At 40.6% G+C, this 20186-nt stretch overlaps 1 protein-coding gene across 27 annotated transcripts in view; it reads right to left on the bottom strand.

The window, feature by feature from the left end:
* Positions 1 to 20186, bottom strand: part of CACNA1D (calcium voltage-gated channel subunit alpha1 D) — a 190365-nt gene that overhangs the window by 63975 nt on the left and 106204 nt on the right. For 19 of the 27 annotated variants that reach the window (XM_028719053.2, XM_028719032.2, XM_077924914.1 and 16 more), the window contains 11 exons: positions 19560 to 19785; positions 19192 to 19399; positions 14601 to 14721; positions 12787 to 12901; positions 11461 to 11530; positions 10687 to 10756; positions 8875 to 9016; positions 7887 to 8016; positions 4490 to 4549; positions 2446 to 2552; positions 108 to 195 (listed from right to left, as the gene is read on the bottom strand). In XM_028719053.2, coding sequence (XP_028574886.2) covers positions 108 to 195; positions 2446 to 2552; positions 4490 to 4549; positions 7887 to 8016; positions 8875 to 9016; positions 10687 to 10756; positions 11461 to 11530; positions 12787 to 12901; positions 14601 to 14721; positions 19192 to 19399; positions 19560 to 19785 — 1337 coding nt within the window. Of the gene's footprint in view, positions 1 to 107; positions 196 to 2445; positions 2553 to 4349; positions 4410 to 4489; positions 4550 to 7886; positions 8017 to 8874; positions 9017 to 10686; positions 10757 to 11460; positions 11531 to 12786; positions 12902 to 14600; positions 14722 to 19191; positions 19400 to 19559; positions 19786 to 20186 lie in introns of all 27 variants that reach the window. The other 8 variants (XM_028719033.2, XM_077924918.1, XM_028719043.2 and 5 more) reach the window with 1 other exon arrangement.

Raw genomic sequence — 20186 nt, 5'->3', positions numbered from 1 at the left:
GACTTATTCATGTTTCTAACATTAATTAATGTTTCTAATGGTAAATGCCAACTAATGTTTCTAATGTTATTTGTTTGTAATTCAGAAAAGAAAATTCAGATAACAACCTTAAGTCCTTTTGCTCTGTTTATAGCCCTTAAGGGTCTTAAGACCCTTAAAACTCTCAGAATCTTCACAACTGAAATGGCGCTTGATCTAGATGAAAAGTAAAAACAAATAAAGCATTAGCTTGCCATCCCTTAATTTCATTCATCAGCTCTGACAAAATTAGGTCATACTCATGCACAACAGCTCATCACTTTTGAAATAATTTTATTTACTTATAGGAGTAAGTATTAGTGTATGAGTTATTTCCATTCTTCCTTCTCCTCCTCTTCTCCTTTGTTAAATAAATAAACCAACAGGGTGCTCAAGGGGGTTCTTACAAAGTGCTTTCAGCAACTTGTGAGTAATCTATCTATCCTAGACAGGGCTGAGTATACTCCACGTTTATAAAACAATGGTTCCAAGGTAAGTAGCTGCAGAAACAGTTATAGACCAGGCTCCAGTCAGGTTTGTCTCCAGCATAGGGACTGTGAACCATCATAGAATCAAGCATGAATGACACCCCATTTGCAACCTGTAACCTTCTAACTAGCGCTGTGGGGAATCTTTCCTTGTTTTCTTCTCCTGTTCTACAGAGATTTTTTTTAAAAAAAGAAAAGAAGTCAGACAGATCCAAAATCTGCACCTGCTATTGGAAGAACTTTCATCACAGTCATAAGGACAAATCACTTAATGAAACCTGAAGCTTGCAACAGGTAAAGGGCCTGTTCCCAACATTTTGTCACTACTTGAGATTAAGAAACAGAACTCAGGATGGGGGTATACAGATGCAGGGTCAAGAAAATGCAAATAGAGTCAGGGGATTGGTTCACAATGGGAAGATAACAGATTTAGCCTTCAGTTCCATTATGTCCCACAGCACACCTTTTTAACTTATTCTTGTATAAATGACCGGCTGTACAGGGACCCTGTACTATTCAGGATATTCCTTTGCTAGAATTTTTCTAGTTATTAAACTACACACTGGAAAAGCGAACATTCCCTTGTTTCTTTTCCTCAAAGTATAGCTATAAGACTAACAATTTGTTAATGGTCTATGGTTTTAAGCTTGTTCAGTCCAGGAACTATGGCAATTGTCTGCTTGTTGGTAGGCTAGTTATTAAATACAGAAATGAGTGCTACTCTCCCCGATGCTTTTCAACATCTTTATGCGCCCCCTCGTCCAGCTTGTCCGGAGTTTTGGGCTGGGTTGCCATCAGTATGCCGATGACACCCAACTCTATCTGTTGATGGATGGCCATCCTGACTCGGCCCAGACACAATGACCAGATGTTTGGAAGCTGTGGCTGGATGGTTACGTGGGAGCCGGTTGAAGCTAAATCCTTCGAAGACAGAGGGCCTGTGGCTGGGACGGGGCGATATGGGATTGGGGGGGCAACTCCCATCTCTGGCGGGGGCGCAATTAGTGCCGGCATCGTCCGTTAAGAGTTTGGGTGTAATCTTCGACACCTCCCTTTCCATGGAGGCACATTGCAGCTATAACAAAGGCGGCATTTTTCCATCTCCGCCAAGCTGAGCAGTTGGCTCCTTACCTCTCTCGCCCTGACCTAGCCACTGTGATCCACGCGACGGTCACCTCCAGACTGGATTATTGTAACTCGCTCTATGTGGGGCTGCCCTTGAGACTGACCCAGAAACTCCAGCGGGTGCAGAATGCTGCAGCGAGACTCCTTACGAGGTCTTCGCTGCGAGATCACATTCACGCGGTGCTATACCAGCTGCACTGGCTCCCGGTGGAGTACAGGATCAGGTTTAAGGTGCTGGTTTTAACCTTTAAAGCCCTATACAGCCTAGGACCCTCGTACCTACGGGACCGCCTCTCCTGGTATGCCCCACAGAGAAACTTACGGTCTTCAAATAAAAACATCTTGAAGGTCCCAGGCCACAGAGAAGTTAGGCTGGCCTCAACTAGAGCCAGGGCTTTTTCGGCTGTGGCTCCGATCTGGTGGAACACTCTGTCACAAGAGACCAGGGCCCTGCGGGACTTGACATCTTTCCGCAGGGCCTGCAAGACAGAGCTGTTCCAACAGGCCTTTGGCCAGGGCACAGCCTGACTCCCTCCCTCAGCAATCTTCGCGGAGCTCTGGCCCAATGGTTGCCAGTGGCTTGAATTAATTAATTTTATAATGAATGATTTTAGAGTGTTGTTTATGCTGTACTTTTGTACTGTTTTATTGTTGTTAGCCGCCCTGAGCCCGGCTTCGGCGGGATATAAATAAAATTTATTATTATTACTTATTATTATTATCATCATTATTATTATTATACTTGTGTACCACATCGCAGATACACATAACAAGGAACAGCAGCAGCCCATAATATATTTATTGCAATACTTACTGAATGCCAAATGACACAAGAGACACACCCACTACCAACAAGTCCAGCAAATTAAAGTAATTTCGGCAGAAAGATCCTTTATGAAGGAATGCTCCAAACACTGTCAGCTAAAAACAGAAAGGTCATAGTTAATTATTTTGTTTCACCTCTGCTTGATTCACAAGGCTGTTTACAAGATGCTTGCACTGAATGAATCTTGCTTAGTGGAGAGACTGGAATACTACAAAAAAGACCAGAATTAAAGAATTTGATTGATGCAACACTAATGCACATTTTGTCTTTGGCTATCCACAATGCAACACTGATAAATAAAATACTGTGGACTGAAAAATGCAGGCGCACACACAAAATGTAAGCCACCAGAAACTACGTTCAGGAATCAGTAGCAGATGTTTCCTTTTGGTTACATAATGCTGAACAGCTAGGTTCTGGGTTTTTGATGTGTTCTAATTTTAGGGCACAATTCACTTCAAATGGCTATAGCACAATGTAGCATCCACTAGAACAGAGGGTGGCTGATCCCTGGCCTAGGGGGGAAATGAGCAGGCTGGGGGTCATAGCACAGTTCAGGTGAGGAGGGGGTCTGTGTGTGGTGTGTGTGCACGTGTGTGCGTGCGAGTGAGAGTCGCATGCACCATTGGTGTATGGTCCCTGGGCAAGGCTGAATGAGACCCTTGGGCCAATAAAAGGTTAGCAATCCCTGCACTAGAATGAGGAACAGCTGTGTTATAATCTAAACAATCTTCTTTACACCATATATCCCTTTATTTCAGTCCCCCTAATATCATGCTAAAAAGTTTCCCACTTTCCTGGCAAAACATGCCAACAGAAGGGCTAAGAGACATGCCCTTTTCAAAATAGCATGCTCTGAAATGCTACACTGGTAGAAATATGAAACACATTCAGCACGTTTTAAAAACTAAAAACCTTATCCCTTATCAAACTGAGCATATCTTGTAAACAGCCCAATTAGTTTCATTATCAAGTGTTAATCAAAATGCACTGTAAAAAGAACACACAATAATATGAATAAAGCAGGAAATAGATTTATTATGTTTGATCCTCAGCTGGAAATGCAAAGTTTATGTACTGATTCTTATAATACCACTGGGTCCTGTGTCATATCCAGGAATACTCAATAAGTAACTTGAGATGGAAGTGGCTACAACAGATGATCCCAATCTCGAAGGCATCAAAATGCATGCTCACATTTTCTATATGTTCCTCCTTATTCTGCAATGGTGGAGCAGCTTGACTTCAGCATCAATTGTGCACCAATGTAATCTGTACATCAGAATTCTGAGCGCCCCTGGTGGATGTCCTTGATAATCAGTACACAGACTATACATTGAAATACCAGTTCTGAACTCATGCATGGGCAATACATTTAAGTAAGCATGTTCATGCCTCTTCGTGTATTTAAATGTATACCCAAGATAAAGCATCCTAGTAGGTTTTAGAAAGGGTAGAGTATCTTGCAAGTCCCTTTGCAAGAAAATAGTGGTCTACTATTTTAACTCTGTGAATATATAGTTCAGAAAGAGAAATGAGTAATTACATGCTCCTCCTTTAAAAGATTTAAGATCTTTCTCTTTGAAATGCCAGAAAAGGGAGGAGGAAAGCTCATGCGTAGTGAAATAGTTTTCCTTCTTCTGACAAACCGGAAGTAGAAAAAAAGGATAAAATGAGCTGTCAGATTGATGTGATGATAAAAAAGTAGCTTCTACATGCACCCAAAGGTAAAATAGAATAAAAACCATGACGAAAAATATCCTTTGGTTTCAAAAAAAGGTTTAGATTTGGTTGTTGAGTGAAAAGGCGGAGAACACTTCAAGTGCCTTTTCGTGGCAGGTGACACACAGAAAAAAATCCTTTTTAAGTAAACTTCTTTGTAAACCTGTTACCTTCAAAATGATCTCAAATGTAAACATACTAGTGAAGACATAATCTGCATACCCTAGGATCTGGAAGGTAAACAAAAAGTTACAAACATTATTGCTAAAGCTGTGTCTGAGTTAACAAGGATCAATTAACAGTTAATTACCTTTAACAGGATTTCAACAGTAAAGATGGCTGTGAAAGCATAGTCAAAGTAACCAAGTATCTGCAAAGCATAATATGTGCCACAGTAAGAAATTCATCTACAAATACTACCAGAATTTACAACTTTGATCACATACAGAGAAATGTCTACTTTAGGAACATGTGTAAATTTAGAGAAATAAATAGATGTACAATGACCAAACAACATTTATTTGTTTCACTGAAAATTGCCTCACAGTTGTCCTAATTCACAGATTTGCTTACTTCTAAAGTTATCACTTCATCTTTCAATGTCCCCCCGAAGTACAGGTGGCACCTGGCAATTTAAACAAATTGTTTTCCTTACAGCAATTACTGTATTGGACCCAGACTTTTGCCCTTGATGGTTGGGAAGGCTCCTTCCATTCATGGAAGGCTTTTGGTCCATCAGATGATCCCACTGGGAAAATGGTGAGGGATTCTGCACATCCCCCTCCCCTATAGCCCCCAACAGCGTCTCCTACACTGTTCCAGTGGATTTCCTAAGGCTCCTCCACCCACCCCTGGACAGCATGAGATAAAATGCTGGAGGGATGCAGGTGAGGTGGGAATCAGCAGAAGTCACCTCCCTGGTGCAGGATCATACACCAAGTAAAATTCTGCCTGGGCGATGCTCTCAGAGCCTGGGAGTGATATTTGGATTCAACCCATTATGTTTTAGTCTTCACAGTGTTCTTGTAAGAAATGCAAACAAATTACTAACAGATGCAACTTGTTCTCAGAACATAATATAACCATACTAATGAAACAATCTCTGCATTGTTTAAGTTTTGGTTCTTATCGTATAGAGAGTACTGAATATTCAAATATTCTGAATGAGAATACATTACTAAGCCAGCTTGATGTGGTTGGAAGAACCTCCAGAAATTCTCTAAACACATGGAGTCCTTTTTGCACAGATCACAGGGCAAATCTTTAAGGGTATATCTGTACATTGATGTGTCCATGGAAAAAAAGATACCCATTTTTGCCAATTAAAAACATTTCAATCAGGCGTTGTCATGTCATCATGTTACAGCATGAATTTATCTTCAAAACAACATTTTCTCAAAGTTGCAAGTGTGACTGATAGACATTTGAGCAATTTCTTCTATATGAAATAACAAGAGTTCATGCCGCTTGCAAAGACTCTCCTATTTTGTGTTCACGAGCTATTTATTCATCCTAACATCTATATACCCAAACATAGTTTCCTATAAACCCAAGAAGACTCATTTCAGCTTTGGGATGCCTCCTTGACATATATACAATTTGGCTATAATAAGTAGCATAACTCAATCCATCCAACAAATGTGGCTTGTGCAATTACCTTCCACTATGCCACTCACCTCTTTGGAAACAAGAGGAGTCAGCATCCAAGTCCCCTCTTCGAGTCCATAAAAGGGGATGAGGGGAGTAGAAGAACAGATTCAGATTCCCACCCCAAACAGATGATCAGCACTATCAAAACAGACAGCGCCAACCATCTATTCAGCCTTGCATGTGGAGCTCTGTAACCACTTGTACAATATCCTTCTGTGAATGAAGGACCCTACTGAGCTTGTACATGAGAAAGCTTTATACCAAGCATGCTGGGTTGGGATGTCTGCCACTTCAGGCAAAGGGCTAAACTAAATAATAGCAGCTGATTTAAACCTAGTGTAGAAAACATTTCTTCATAGGCACTACCTATTACACTGTTACAACTAAAGATCTTGGTGCTTACATGTAATAAAATCACACCAACCTTGAATGGATACAATTATTCTAACAATGCCTTCTGTTGGCAGGGCCATACCTACGATTTTTTCTTCTCTGCATACATACACAATATTTTTAAGGTGAGTTTTTTAAAAAGGAATAAGTGTTTTTCCTAGAATGGTGTTAGAGAGGTTTTCTCATTTATTTTCATGTTTAAATAGAAGGTGAGAAAATATATATATAGAACTCTATAGGGAGAGAGAGAGTTTCTCTCTCTCATATATATATATATATATATATATATATATATATATATATATGAGAAGTACTTTTAAAAGCTGGAGAAACACCCTTTCATCACTTGACCAAATATTTCTGCCACAAATATATAAAAAAGTATAAACTGCTCACCTCCAAAAACAGGAGATGGTCTCAGGTCCCAAATATCTGGAAGACCGTCCCCTTCCCTACAGACACCCTTGGGTGTTCTGAGCAGAGAGGGTCCTCTTGGTAGTTCCATGACCCTCAGAAGTTCCTTCTCTGTGGCAGCTCCAAATTATGGAATTTCTTCCCCCCAGAGGTGTGTGGCATTTTCATTATGCAGTTTCCATCATATGCTGAAGATGCACCTCTTTCCCCAGGCCTTTTGACACCTGGGACCCACCCTATTCTGGCAATAATAGTTTGTTTATACTGTTTTAATATTGTATTTTAAATTGTGGTGACCAACCCGGGACCTTATGCTAAAGGGCACGTAATAAATTGAATAAATAGGTAACATACAAATGCACCCTTGATTTGAAATTACCTTTTTGTAGCATTTATTATTTTGTAGAATATGCCTGGAATATGCCTTTTTTATTTTAGAAATAAAAAATGAACGCTATAGACAATGTTTATAGCAGCATTTGTACATGAGAGTTGCATACAGCATATTACACACCCACTTTAAATAGAAGTAAAATCTATGTGTAGTTGTATTGCACACTGCAGTTTTTATATGCTTGTCCCATTTCATTTTCTAATGTTGAGGTTAAGGGAGCGGACAACATGGTGTGGAGGCTGCAAACTAGGAAGGAGGGGGAGGGGCAAGGCAGTGGAGAGGTCAGTACTGTGCAAACGCAACAGCAGAGCTAAGCTGGCCAGTGAGTTTGCACCATAGCAACCTCCCCACTGCCTCATCCCTTCCCTTCCCTGGAAACAACAGGGCTCAGCTGTCAGGAGGTCAGGTGAGCACCACTACCACACCACATCATGTACTACTGCCATCTAGCTCAATACTGGTCCATCTAGCTCAATGCTGTTTCATGCTGACCAGCAGCGGGTCTGCAGGGTTTCAAACAAAGAACATTTCCAACACCCAACTAGGAATTTCTACATCCTGAATATTATTAGTGTTGTAACTGAGCTTATAAAGACCCCTTCACTGTAAAAACAACAACTGAGGCTACTCTATGACTCCAGGCTCCAACCACAACAAATCTCTGCACTATTTTTGTAATCTCCAAGTTGGTTCCAACATCCTGTTGAATCTTAAGAAAATACCCACATGCTGCTTAATTTCAAAAAGCTACACTTATGTACCGATCTATTATACTCATGGTTTGCTCCCATTCTGAAGGGACCATTTTAAAGACGATGTAGCATGCAACTCTTTTGGGGAGTCTGTTTTTTCTTACGTTGTTGCGAAAAGAATGACTGCGAATTGGATCTTCTGCTGCAAGGGAAGCACTGCTAAGCATGATGAAGACAAGGATGAGGTTGGTGAAAATGTGGTGGTTGATCAGCCTGTGACATCCCACTCGAATCCTGAAGAAAAGAATGACAAAACAGAACAATGTCATTACAAGTGGGAAGTTAACTGCTCCTGAAGCTTAAAACTAAGCAACTGCAGAGCTTTATTTTTTTAAAAAAAGTTGTTCATCTGGAAAGCACCCATGTTGTCTTGTTAACTGCACTAGTAATTCTGGGAAATGTACATTTATATGTATCATATAGGACAGCATATGTGAGTATCTTATGGAAAGTGGCCAAATTTTATAACTTGGATGATATTAAAAAAGCCACATATTTGGATATAGCTGCTATTCAGACCATGTTATTCAAGTAATACGTAATCATTTAAACAACCTACTAGAAGTTTGGTTTGCAAAGAAATGACACATCTGAAAAACAGATTTGTATCATCATTCTGTTGCCTTTTTTTGTCGCAGCCAGAAAAAAGTGTTGCTATTTTATACGGAAGCCTCAGTGTGGTAGTACTATTTACAGTGGTGCCTCGCAAGACGAAATTAATTCGTTCCGCGAGTTCTGTCGTCTTGCGATTTTTTTCGTCTTGCGAAGCACAGTGTTGGAAAAGTTTTGGAAAAGCTTCAAAAGTCACCAAAGTCTTCAAAAACCTCAAAAAAGGCTACCACACCGCATGCTATGAGTTGCTCCTCGAAGTCAAGTCGCAACTGTATTAACGGTTTTAAGAAAAAGGAAACAAACTTGCAAGACGTTTCCGTCTTGCGAAGCAAGCCCATAGGGAAAATCGTCTTGCGAAGCAACTCAAAAAACCAAAAACCCTTTCGTCTAGCGAGTTTTCCATCTTGCGAGGCATTCGTCTTGCGAGGTACCACTGTAATAACAAACAATTCAAGGGATATACATAAAATGGTTATTTACGGGTTTGTATTGCTGAAAATAAAGAAGGAGCTTCCTTCAGGAATTGGTGTCATCTTTTCCTTCATATTCAGTTCAGATATTCTTCGGGGTCGGGGGCCAGCTGGCACTTCAGGTTCTTCCTCTTCCTCTTCCTCTTCACCTACTTCAAATTGATTACTTTCTTTAATATGTATATACAAAATTTGTAATACTAGAAAAAAATATTGGAAATAGATTATAGCCACTAGATATTTAAAACAAATGCTAGTTAATATAAGGTCATTCCTGCCGTTCCCAACATTTGTTGATGTTAGGCCTCCACTCTGAGAGGCATGCGTCTCTAAATACCAGTTGCCGATGAGGAGAGGGCTATTGCACTCAGGTCCTGCATTCGAGGCATGTTGTTGGCCGCTGTGAGATGCTGGCCTAGATGGGCTTTTGACAGCGCTCTCCTTTATGTTCCCAAATATAAGTTATTACAATGAAAAACAGTATGTCAATTTTAAATTCTTGTCTGCAGCTTCTAGCTGAGATCATGTTTTCTAGACTGTCCGCTCCCTTTCCTGTTCTGTGCACTTTTCACAAATTCACTGTCAGGCAGGTCAAATCATCCCCTATTGACACAATCAAAGCAACTAGTTTTTTCAACTGTCAGGGTGCAAATAAACTGCCTTCCCCACTCCACCCATGGAATACTGGTAAAGCTCTCCATAGACGCAACGCAACTGCAACTACAATACATGCCTTTGTCCCAACTCCTTTGTTTGGTTGCACAGATCACTGAAAATGTGCCACAAGAACATTTTGATTATTGCATGATACTCCCGCCAGTGACTTTTCAGTGACACTGCCCTGTCTGCAAGTAATAGGCGGGAGTGGCGGCCTTGCTATGATGGTGAGCACACCTTAATGCAGGTGCAATAGCTATGGTACTACTCTCTGCATGTTTTCATCTATCTAGAGGTGTGCTCCCATGCAGGAGATACAGGCTTGGAGTTGAATGTTGCGTGAGAAAAAATGTCACTCAGGCAAGGATTTTCTCTTTCCCGCACTCTCCTCATGTAGTCAGCTCACATGCCCTTGAAAACCCTCTCTGAAGAGTCAGGGACATACTCCTGCACAGTGTGTCCTCTGTTGAGGGGGCTGCAGCGGGAAACAGAAACTGCCCTTATTCAAGTGAAAGCACATTGCCCAAGAGTGGGAAAGTGAACAACTTCTAGATTCTTTTAATTTTATTTTAAGTCATCACTGTAACTGCCTCAACCTGTGTGCGTTATTTAGTTTGGAACATGGTTTGTCCATTTGTCTGTTTTCTATGCATTCTGATGCCTCTCGAGATAGCGTTGCCAAACTCAGAATAATGGTTCCTGAGATGGGGGTGGGAATTTTTGTTGATGTTAGGCCTCCAGCTGCCATTCTGAATCAAGATGGCAGACCAAAACGTGACTTTGGCAAGACTTTGCCCACTTTTTGGCTTAGGTTCAGGTGCCTCTGATCATTGCCAACTTGTCATGAGGGTTCCCAAGGTGAGGGCGACAGTCTTCATCTATGTTTGGATGCCAGGTGCCATTTTGAATCAAGATGGCAGACCAAATTGTGACTTCACCCAAACTCACAAATACCATCCATTTAAATACCATCCATTTAAAAAACCACAATATATTTGTGGTTTCCCAAAAAATCCTGGGGAGCACCAGGAATTTCTTGCTAGTATTTCATAATTGCTGAAATGTGTGAAATCTATACTGTTTCTTTTTCGTTGTATTAATAAATAGCATGTAGTACACTTGACCCAATATTTTTTCTCTTGGTATATGTTAAGTGCATTAGTACCTGGAACATCGCAGGCTGGGTAGGGATCTTTGTCTTCATCTTCCCCTTCTCCGTATTCATTTATGGTAACCTATTACAAGAACAAAAACACTTCAGAATAAAGGTAAATGGAAGATGTAAACTGATGCAACACGCTAAACCAAGCCACTCTTTTTCCTGTTCTGCCCTCCGCAAAGCAGCCCCATCCCAATCCCAACACTTTACAATTTTTAATTAATTCAATAATTCTGGTTGGAGAAATAAGCAGTAAAAAATGTGCTTACAGCTGGATTGTCTCGTAAAGAGCCCATGCAGCTTGGTATAGGTCAGAGGTCAGCATTCCAATGATTTCCATTAACTCAAATTGTTACTCTCTCAATAAACCGAGTATAAATACACAATTAAAAATCAAATATTTTTTATGTTAGAAAATAAACCTTCTACTCCATCTATTATTTTAATGATACTGTCCAATAAAATCTAGCAGGTCATAAACAGACAACTTGCAAATATTTTCTAATTTGAGTCTCTAAACACACACACAGAGTAGAGAAGATCTGGGGACAATCGATGCAAGCGTCTGGGCAGAAAATCCTCTTGCTTGTGGCCTTGAGGCTTGATACAAAAAAGCCATAGGCACCCACCAATGAGAGGACTCAGTGCATTCTAAGAACTTGGCAACCCACATGAGGTACAACCACAAGCACAGATGGAGACCAGTCAGTTTGGAGTACTGGCAGGTGTCTGTACATTTAAAGAATATATAGCACACAGAAGTGAAAAGAAATAAGGTACCTTAGCATCCTTGCCCTTCTTTTGTTCACCTTCTGGTTTGTCCCCCTTTTTAGTATCCAAACTCTCTTTTCTACAAGGAAGAAAAAGAAGGGGGTTGGGAAAATAAAGGAGCTCATGTGTGGTAGCTATGAAAAAAGTCAGTTGCCAAGCTAGGCATCTGCATAGCTGCAGCCAAACCAAAGCTTTCCCAACCTCACCACCGCCTGACTGCGCCCCTCCTCTGTCCCAGCAAGTGCAACACTGCTGCCACTGGAATTGTTTTATCTGCTACTGAGATAGCTTATGTGCATATTTTACTGTCTGTACACATGGCAGTAATTAGGCTTTCAATTATGCCTTACTGAAGCAGGTACAATGTGGATGTCTTCACACATGAGGGAGTGCATTTTTCCCCATCCTCCAGGTAGGAATAATGTCATTAAGTTAAAATTCCAAAATCTACAGCCAGGCAATACCTTTATTGGGAGCAGCCAAAATGTTACAAAAGCTTAGGAAGTGTAAGAGTTCCCAACAATTCTTCAGCAGGCAAGATGTTAAACAAAGCATGGGGGGAGGGGTTAAAATAAAAAAGTAGCATAAAAATTAGGCTGTTGGTGTACCCAAGAGGTCAGCTTATACATTCACTTCCAAGATGCTGACTTCAGGCTGCGTAAGTCCCTATCAGGTACTGCAGTCTGGTAATGTTGGTAACCCCTGGGAAGGACATATTAAGCCTGCAATCTCCATCTTGGAACTGAATCTACAAGCTGACCTGATGACTACAATAACATTTTATTTTCTGTCCTTGTTCCGCCACCATCATGAACCGTTGAATACTCAGCCTTTAAAACAACAACGTTGTGTTGAATCCAACTAAGTCATTGTGCATGAGGAATGACTTCTCTAGCCCAAGGGAACTTTCCCTCACTCTCCTTCTGCTATGTGCCCTCTGCATTGGAGGGAGGAAAAGTTCCATTGTACGTGTGGAAGTTATTCCTCAAGCACAATGGTTTTGTAGGATACAACCCATAGCTTCTTGCATAACTCAAGATAAATTGTAATGTTGATTTTATATGCAGTAGATTTTCACAAGTTAAATGACTATGGTGGAGTCATTAAACAAGAGTTTAACGTTGCCAGCTGACCATTTTCAGAACTGAAAAGACATGTCTAATGCTTATTTGTAATGATATGTGTGCTGTTTTAATAGGGACAGGACCTCCTCAGTTCACACCAGCTTTCCAAAGTGCTTACAGTGTCCCTGATTCTTTAAGGATCTTTACAAAAGAACCATAGGAGAAAATCAAGAAAGCTGCTTTCACGTGTACTGTGCCATTTCTTCTGTACCTGGCAGTCTTTTTCCTTTCCTTTTCCTCTGCTTCTTCTTTCTGAGCAGTGTTCAGACTTTCAGCATCTGCCAGGTTATCCACCGCAATGGCCAAGAAGACATTCAGCAAGATATCTAATTCAAACCATTTTAAGGATACTGCATAGGTATGGCAACCTAGTTCCTTTGCCAACTGGGAAACATGAAATCCACATTCCTAAATTCAGTGAAGGGCATAAGCAAACAGGTATAGGGTGTTTTTTATTAAAAAATAATAATCCCATGCCTCACTTACATTGGTTTACAAGTCTGAAGCAAATAGCAAATTCACACATTCACTTGAAACCATCCATGGGGAAGATGCACACACAAGCCCCATCCCCAGAATTCCTGCTCCTGTGAACTCCATTCCCAACTTTCATGTGTTGAGAAAGGAGGTCTGGGGTGGGGGTAGGAATTCATGCTTTAGCTGCATATTTAGAATCCACCCTGTGTTTGGGGACCCTGCACAATGAATCAGGGCTCCTAATCAAGGGAAGGATTCGAAGTTCATTCATTTCAAACAGGAGAAGAATCTCCCTTCAACCCTTCCATTAAACACGTAAACACTTGAGGCTATACCTGGCAGGAACAACGTTTGATGGAAATAGCATGCACAACCCCAATCCTCCCCTCAGTACATTTGCAGGCAAGCGTATGAATATGCTTTGGTTTCCGTGAAATGCTTGGGATGGCTATTACATTCCCTGGCAAATTCTCCTGGGCAAGATAATGACAGTGAGCACAAGTTCTCTTGCACAAACCCAACTGAAATGAAACTAACATGGAAAGGAAATCTAGACCTAAACAACTCAAGCAACATTTAAAAATTTACTCAAAAGTAGTTGCTGATTTTAGCCCTAATCAGGTGCCACTTCCATGCTGACATACAGGTGCTGTGACAGCTCCCAGAGAGGAATGACTCCTCAACCCACTTCAATATCAGGGGCCACCTCTTCACATACTTTGGGTGATAGCCAATGTTGCACAAGTGGATTTCCTCTTCCTCTGCTTTCCCTGCAGCCCCCCCCCGTGGCCTCTCAAGTCTGCTCCAAGGAGCTTTCCAACTTCTAAGATTTGGCAAAGATGGGTGGGATAAGGAAAGGAAGGGCAAGTCCCATAACACCAGCAAAAGTCTGTTTTCCTGGCATACAGGCATAATTGGAGATCACCCATAATCACTGTTTGTTTGTTTAATCACCACACCTAACATAAAGGAATTTCATAACTAATCCAATCCAAGTATTTCTCCCAATTCTAATTCTCCCAATCCAATCCAACTAATCCAAACACAATCCAAGTATTTCTCCCAATTCTAATTCTAATAATAATTTTATACTCAGCCTTTCTTCCTGACAGGGACTCAATGTGGCTTACAGAAAGAGTTACAAATAATTCCACCAAGTATGGAAAGTAGCTCATTGCTATTGTTGACTGGGAGTTGCACAGAGTCCAGGTCAAATTATCTGTGATGGAAAACCAGAATAGGTAGAGAAGGAAAACAGAATGGAGCATCTTGGAAGAGGGCATCTGGCTGGCTGGCAACCTGGACAGAAGCATTCCATGCTGCAACATTTTGTTAGAGATCCAGCAATTCCTTATCACAGCTATTTTAACCAAGAACAGAATCAACGTTATCAGTAATGACTGGTTAGGAGACCAAAGTGTTTATAAAAATTTAACTGAGAATTTTGAGAGTGGGGAATCAGATTGTGGAAATCTCTGATTTAAGAATTTTATATTCATGTTCTTTATATTTCAGAATTAAGATTAATGTCTAAAAATGAAAGGATACAGTTACCACAGATGAAGAGGATAATGAAGTATATGCAGACTACCATTCCTGATGATGATGGGCCTCCATAGGCCATAATACCATCATACATTACAGCATTCCAGTCTTCACCTGTTAGAATCTAAGAAATTGATTCTTTATTAATGAGTGAACACGGAACATTAAAAATCAATTATGTTTCTGCTTCAGTTCACAGCATAGAAAAAATACTCCATTAGCTGTACTTATATGACTAACAACATTCAAACCACTTCTCTTATGCATTGCTTTATACTACTATAAAATAAGGACATACTGTTTTGGCGACAGAGCTTTAGATCTACCAAAGAATTTGCCAATACCTTGCATTTAGGGTTTTGGAGAATTACTTTTCTAAAAGGACTGCTGAATATGTGAACATTTAGGGACATTTCTGACATGACATTTATTATCTGCACAAATTATCCCACCTATCCTTGAGTACGCGATCACATATACAAATGTAGCACATGGACCTAGCATTAATACTCATAATTTATTTAGAGAATTTCAAGTGCTTAAAGCTCTTCACATACACTACCTTAACAATTCTTGCAACAGCTATATAAAATAATCTAGAATGATCATCCCCATATTGCAAACAAGATATGTATGGCCTGATGTAGAGAGAATGGTAGATTCTCTTAAGTCCACAAAGTGATTATGTGGCTGAGATGAAACTTTAACAGGAGACGACCTGGTTCACTAGAGATACACCAGTGTCAGGGCTTCACTCTGTCCAGACCTTATCTCTCACCTCCTCAGATGAGAACTAAGGAGACCCTTCAACAGATCTCCACACTGGGAACGACTCTGACTAGACACTTACTTTGGACATCCCTACCCTGTACCCTGGATCAGGAGGCTGCCATGCCAGCTGTCTCAAGGCCACAGGAGCAGAGGGAACAGTGAGTAAGGCAGCAACTTCAAGGCCATCACCAAAACACCCAGCAAGCTGCACATTAGGCTATTAGGGAGAAGTGCATGAAAACACCTGCTTGGATCAAAGCCTGGGTGAGACCAGGAAGGGGTGGAGCCTCCAGCTCCTATGCAAGTAAAAGCTCTCTTCCAAGCTCCAATCTTCCTAGCCTGGGGAAACAGACAGACAACCAGCTCTTAACTGGGTAACTGCTAGAAAAAGAAACTCTAATACTGTATTCAAAGTTGCAATTAGCGAAGAGATCCCTTGGTTCACTTTGAACCTATTAGCAATGTTTAGGATGACTTAAACGGACAAGAAATGTATTGGCTGAGCTAGCCCCAAGACTGGCTGTAGATGTAACAATCCAGAGACTGAAATCATTAGTCATTCATGCATCCAAGCTCATTGTTTTCTTGGCACAACCAAAAGCACCTGCAGACACCTAAAAAAGCAACATCTGAACCAGATTTCAAGGGTGCACAGGGAGCCGCAGGATAAAGGAGTTGTGAAAAGGGGGGATTTCTATTGCACAAGCAGAACAGCAGCGCTTGATACAACTGAAAATGATCAAGGGAATGCAATGTGATAATCTTTATTAAACCACCAAGATTCTGCAAATGATCATTTAACTGATAATTTTAAAAAACAGTAACTTTTTGCTGTTTCTGAAGCAATGCAGAGTACAAAACTCTAATCAAAATGTCTCCAGGTTTTTTTCCCTTTGATGTTTTATTGAGATAATTCAGCACCTAATCAGCTAGCTTGCACATATTTCATCTGGGTACATCCATAATATGAATGGAAAACAGTCTGAATATGGTTTCAAATATGGTTTGTTTGTCATAGCTTGGCCCAAAGAGCCCTAGGAACTATAGTTTTATACAGACGTTGTAGGTTTGTTCTTGAATAACACTGGGTGATATCCAGTTGTGCCCATCTGCTAGCGGAAATGACTTCCACTCACAACAGGACTTCTCCTTCCTCTCCTCCCGCATACAGCACTCTGCATGCCCACATCTGCTTCTGGGGGGGCTGAGTTATCCTCCTGCTCTGGAGGCAGGAGAGGAAGGAGATACTGGATACCAGCCCCTATAGAAAACTATAATTCCCGAAAGCAATTACCATTAAACCAGCTTTGAAACTCCTTTAAATAAATAATGTAGACGCACAGTGCACAGCCAAGCAGACACCAAACTTTTTACTGAACGCTATAGTAACACTGCATCCAGACATGATGCTAAGCTATGGTATAGTATTACATGAACAAGCATCAGGTTTCTGCACTGCCACTTCCCTCCTTGAAGCAGTCACAAGGAGGTCAGAAGCTTTCCTCTTTGTAGCAGAAGGAGCAGTCACTCCACCTCTTCACTGACCAGGTACCACCACCTCCCATGCTGCCAAACTTACGAGCTGCAGAAATTAATTGGAGGGTAGGGAACTACGGTTAGCAAGCTCACAAATCTGTCCAGGCAAGGGCCCAACGTGCACCTTAAAATTATAAGAACAGAAAAGCACTAGGAAGAATGCGTAAGACAGATCCCGAGTTAACAGAATACTTAACTCCAGAATCAAGTGGGATCTAGTATTTTGTAAATGTGCTTCAGCATGAACGCAAGAATGACTACAAACAGATAAGACATGTACAGCCTCACCTCAAGGCCACTTCATTATTGTTCCCCCCCACACACACACATGAAAACTAATCTCTGTTGTATAAAATGCATGTAATTTATAATGTCTGAATGGATGCACTGTCTGTTTTTACTTTCCAGATTAAAGAGTTGGAAGCAGCCACAGAAGCATCAGTGTCCTCATTTATGCACCTATGGTCCAAAAGTTACTAATGCTGACACTAAACCTAGCAAACATTGGCTCTCTGTAACATCTTCAACTAAGGCTGCAATCCTATTTATATACAGTGGTACCTCGGGTTAAGAACTTAATTCGTTCCAGAGATCTGTGCTTAACCTGAAACTGTTCTTAACCTGAAGCACCACTTTAGCTAATGGGGTCTCCCGCTGCCACCACGCCACCACCGCACAATTTCTGTTCTCATCCAGAAGCAACGTTCTTAACCCGAGGTAGTATTTCTGGGTTAGCGGAGTTTGTAACCTGAAGCGTCTGTAACCTGAAGCGTCTCTAACCCAAGGTACCACTGTATACCAAATGGAATTTTCTTGGTCTTGCACTGTAAGTAAACTTGCCTAGGACTGGGCTGCATGATTTGTAGCAACAGCAAATGAACACCAAGAAATATACCGGTTGTGCCAAGTCTGGAAGATATCCCAGTAGTGCAGGGACATTATTTGGGCACTACAGGTAGATAAATAAGAGGAAACTAAGGGTTGTCTGGTTTTAGGGCTTTTGTTTTGTTTTAATTACAATAATTTGCCACTAACATTAATGGCTACAATCTAGTTAGCCCTTAACTTACATTTGAGGGCATGTGTGAATTAGTGGTTCTTTGTTTCCTTCTTCATTGTTTTAACATTTATATCTATTAGTAAAGGTAAAGGTACCCCTGCCCGTACGGGCCAGTCGTGTCCGACTCTAGGGTTGCGTGCTCATCTCGCTCTAGAGGCCGTGAGCCGGCGCCGTCCAAAGACACTTCCGGGTCACGTGGCCAGCGTGACGAAGCTGCAGCTGGCGAGCCAGCACCAGCGCAGCACAAGGAAACGCCGTTTACCTTCCCGCTATAAAGCGGTCCCTATTTATCTACTTGCACTTAAGAGTCCTTTCAAACTGCTAGGTGGGCAGGAGCTGGGACCGAACGACGGGAGCTCACTCCGCCGCGGGGATTCGAACCGCCGACCATACGATCGGCAAGTCCTAGGCACTGAGGTTTTACCCACAGCGCCACCCGCGTTATCTATTAGTAACTTTGCATTAATGTAAATTTTTATATATAAGTGTATATTTCTGTAATATTTTGTTTAAGTTGCCTGTTGTTGCTTCAGTTTTTTGTACACCACTTATATATATTTTAAATATATTAAGCAGTATAGAAATTAAAGCAAGCAACTTGAAAAGCAGGTAACTCTTCCTGCATATTTCTGTCTCTCTGTCTATCTGTCTGTCTATCTATTTTCCCAGTGTTTCTTTTAAAAGTTACCCAAATTTCAAAATCAGCCTTTCCTCCAACACTGGATTTTTGTGAGGTTTTGAGGGGGGGAGGAGAAAAATCAAATAAATATACTTTCTTGTATGTGCAAATCCATAACACCTGCACCTTTGGACTGTAGAACAAGATTGAGATAATTTACCAATATACAGCTTCAAACATGTGATATGCAAACATTTTGTTTTCTTAAAAAAACACAGTTAAATATAAGGGAATTGTTTTTTTTTTTTTACATTAAATGACTTTACATTTCTTATATTTTGGATGAACAAAGACAACTTAATATTAATGACGTTAACATAAAAGCTATGCTGAATAGATAGATAGAATACATGATATGAACAAATGGTACAAAATGATGCAAAATTACCAGAATATTGACTTTAATGAGCAGAATGCTATTTAACACAAACAGAATTAATAGTAGTTGTGGTAGTGATTTTTATTTTTATTTTTTAGGAGACAGGATTATTTAGACAGTTTTTGTTGTTCAAAGATAAAATGTTTTATAGTGGGTGAAAGAAAGTTACCTGGAATACAGTTAAAAGAGCTTGTGGGAAATTATCGAAGGTGCTCCGTTTTGTTTGAGTTTCATCAAAATTAAATTTGCCTCCAAACAGCTGCATTCCAAGCAATGAGAAGATTATGATGAAGAGGAAAAGCAGAAGCAACAGTGAAGCAATGGACTTCATTGAGTTTAACAAGGATGCTACCAAGTTGCTCAGGGATGTCCAGTGCCTACAAATTAAAATGCGTGTGTTAACCAAAAAAAAACCGTAAAAGAACAGTGCGTGATGAAATATTACAAAAGAGCTGCGGATCATACAAGTGTCAGTAGAACTCAGCAGTAAGTTGTTTTTTTTTAAAAAAAAGCTCATTGCCTTTAATTTGATCTTACCTGGTTACTTTAAAAATACGGAGGAGACGGACACAGCGGAACACTGAAATTCCAAGGGGTGACATAATTTCCAACTCCACCAAGATGGTTTCAACAATGCCGCCACATACCACGAAGCAGTCAAAACGATTAAATAGGGATACAAAGTATGACTGCAGGCCCAAACTGTACATTTTTACCAACATTTCACAGGTGAATAAAGCCAGAAGAACTTTGTTAGCAATATCTAGAGGGGAAATATTCAGAAAATTATATTGGTTTTTACAACTCTGATTCAGTTTCATATGTTCTGCAGAAAACAACGACAGTTTCTATTTTGACCACTTTGAGCAAACAGAATCCTTCACTCCACCTTCTTCTCAAGCTATGATGATGCAACATATCCCCACCAAACCACAGCTCAGAAATAAAGGAGTTTGGTTCATAGCATTTCAAAGCAAATTTTCATTTCCTTCTTAAAATACACCAGTTTTACCTTTAGTACAGAAATGATTCAAAGTTTAGTGGGATTCTGATGTATGCCATATACAGTGTCTGCTTTGTTGTATCGTGTGAGTACAAATACCCTAGTACAAATTTTGTAATAGACCCAGAAAAACCTCTCAATGTTACAGAACAGAGGTGCTT

This window comes from Podarcis muralis, chromosome 2, assembly GCF_964188315.1.
Source record: "Podarcis muralis chromosome 2, rPodMur119.hap1.1, whole genome shotgun sequence".
Taxonomy (NCBI): domain Eukaryota; kingdom Metazoa; phylum Chordata; class Lepidosauria; order Squamata; family Lacertidae; genus Podarcis; species Podarcis muralis.
Note: the sequence above shows the minus strand (reverse complement) of the source record. Positions and strands in the feature narration are given on the sequence as shown.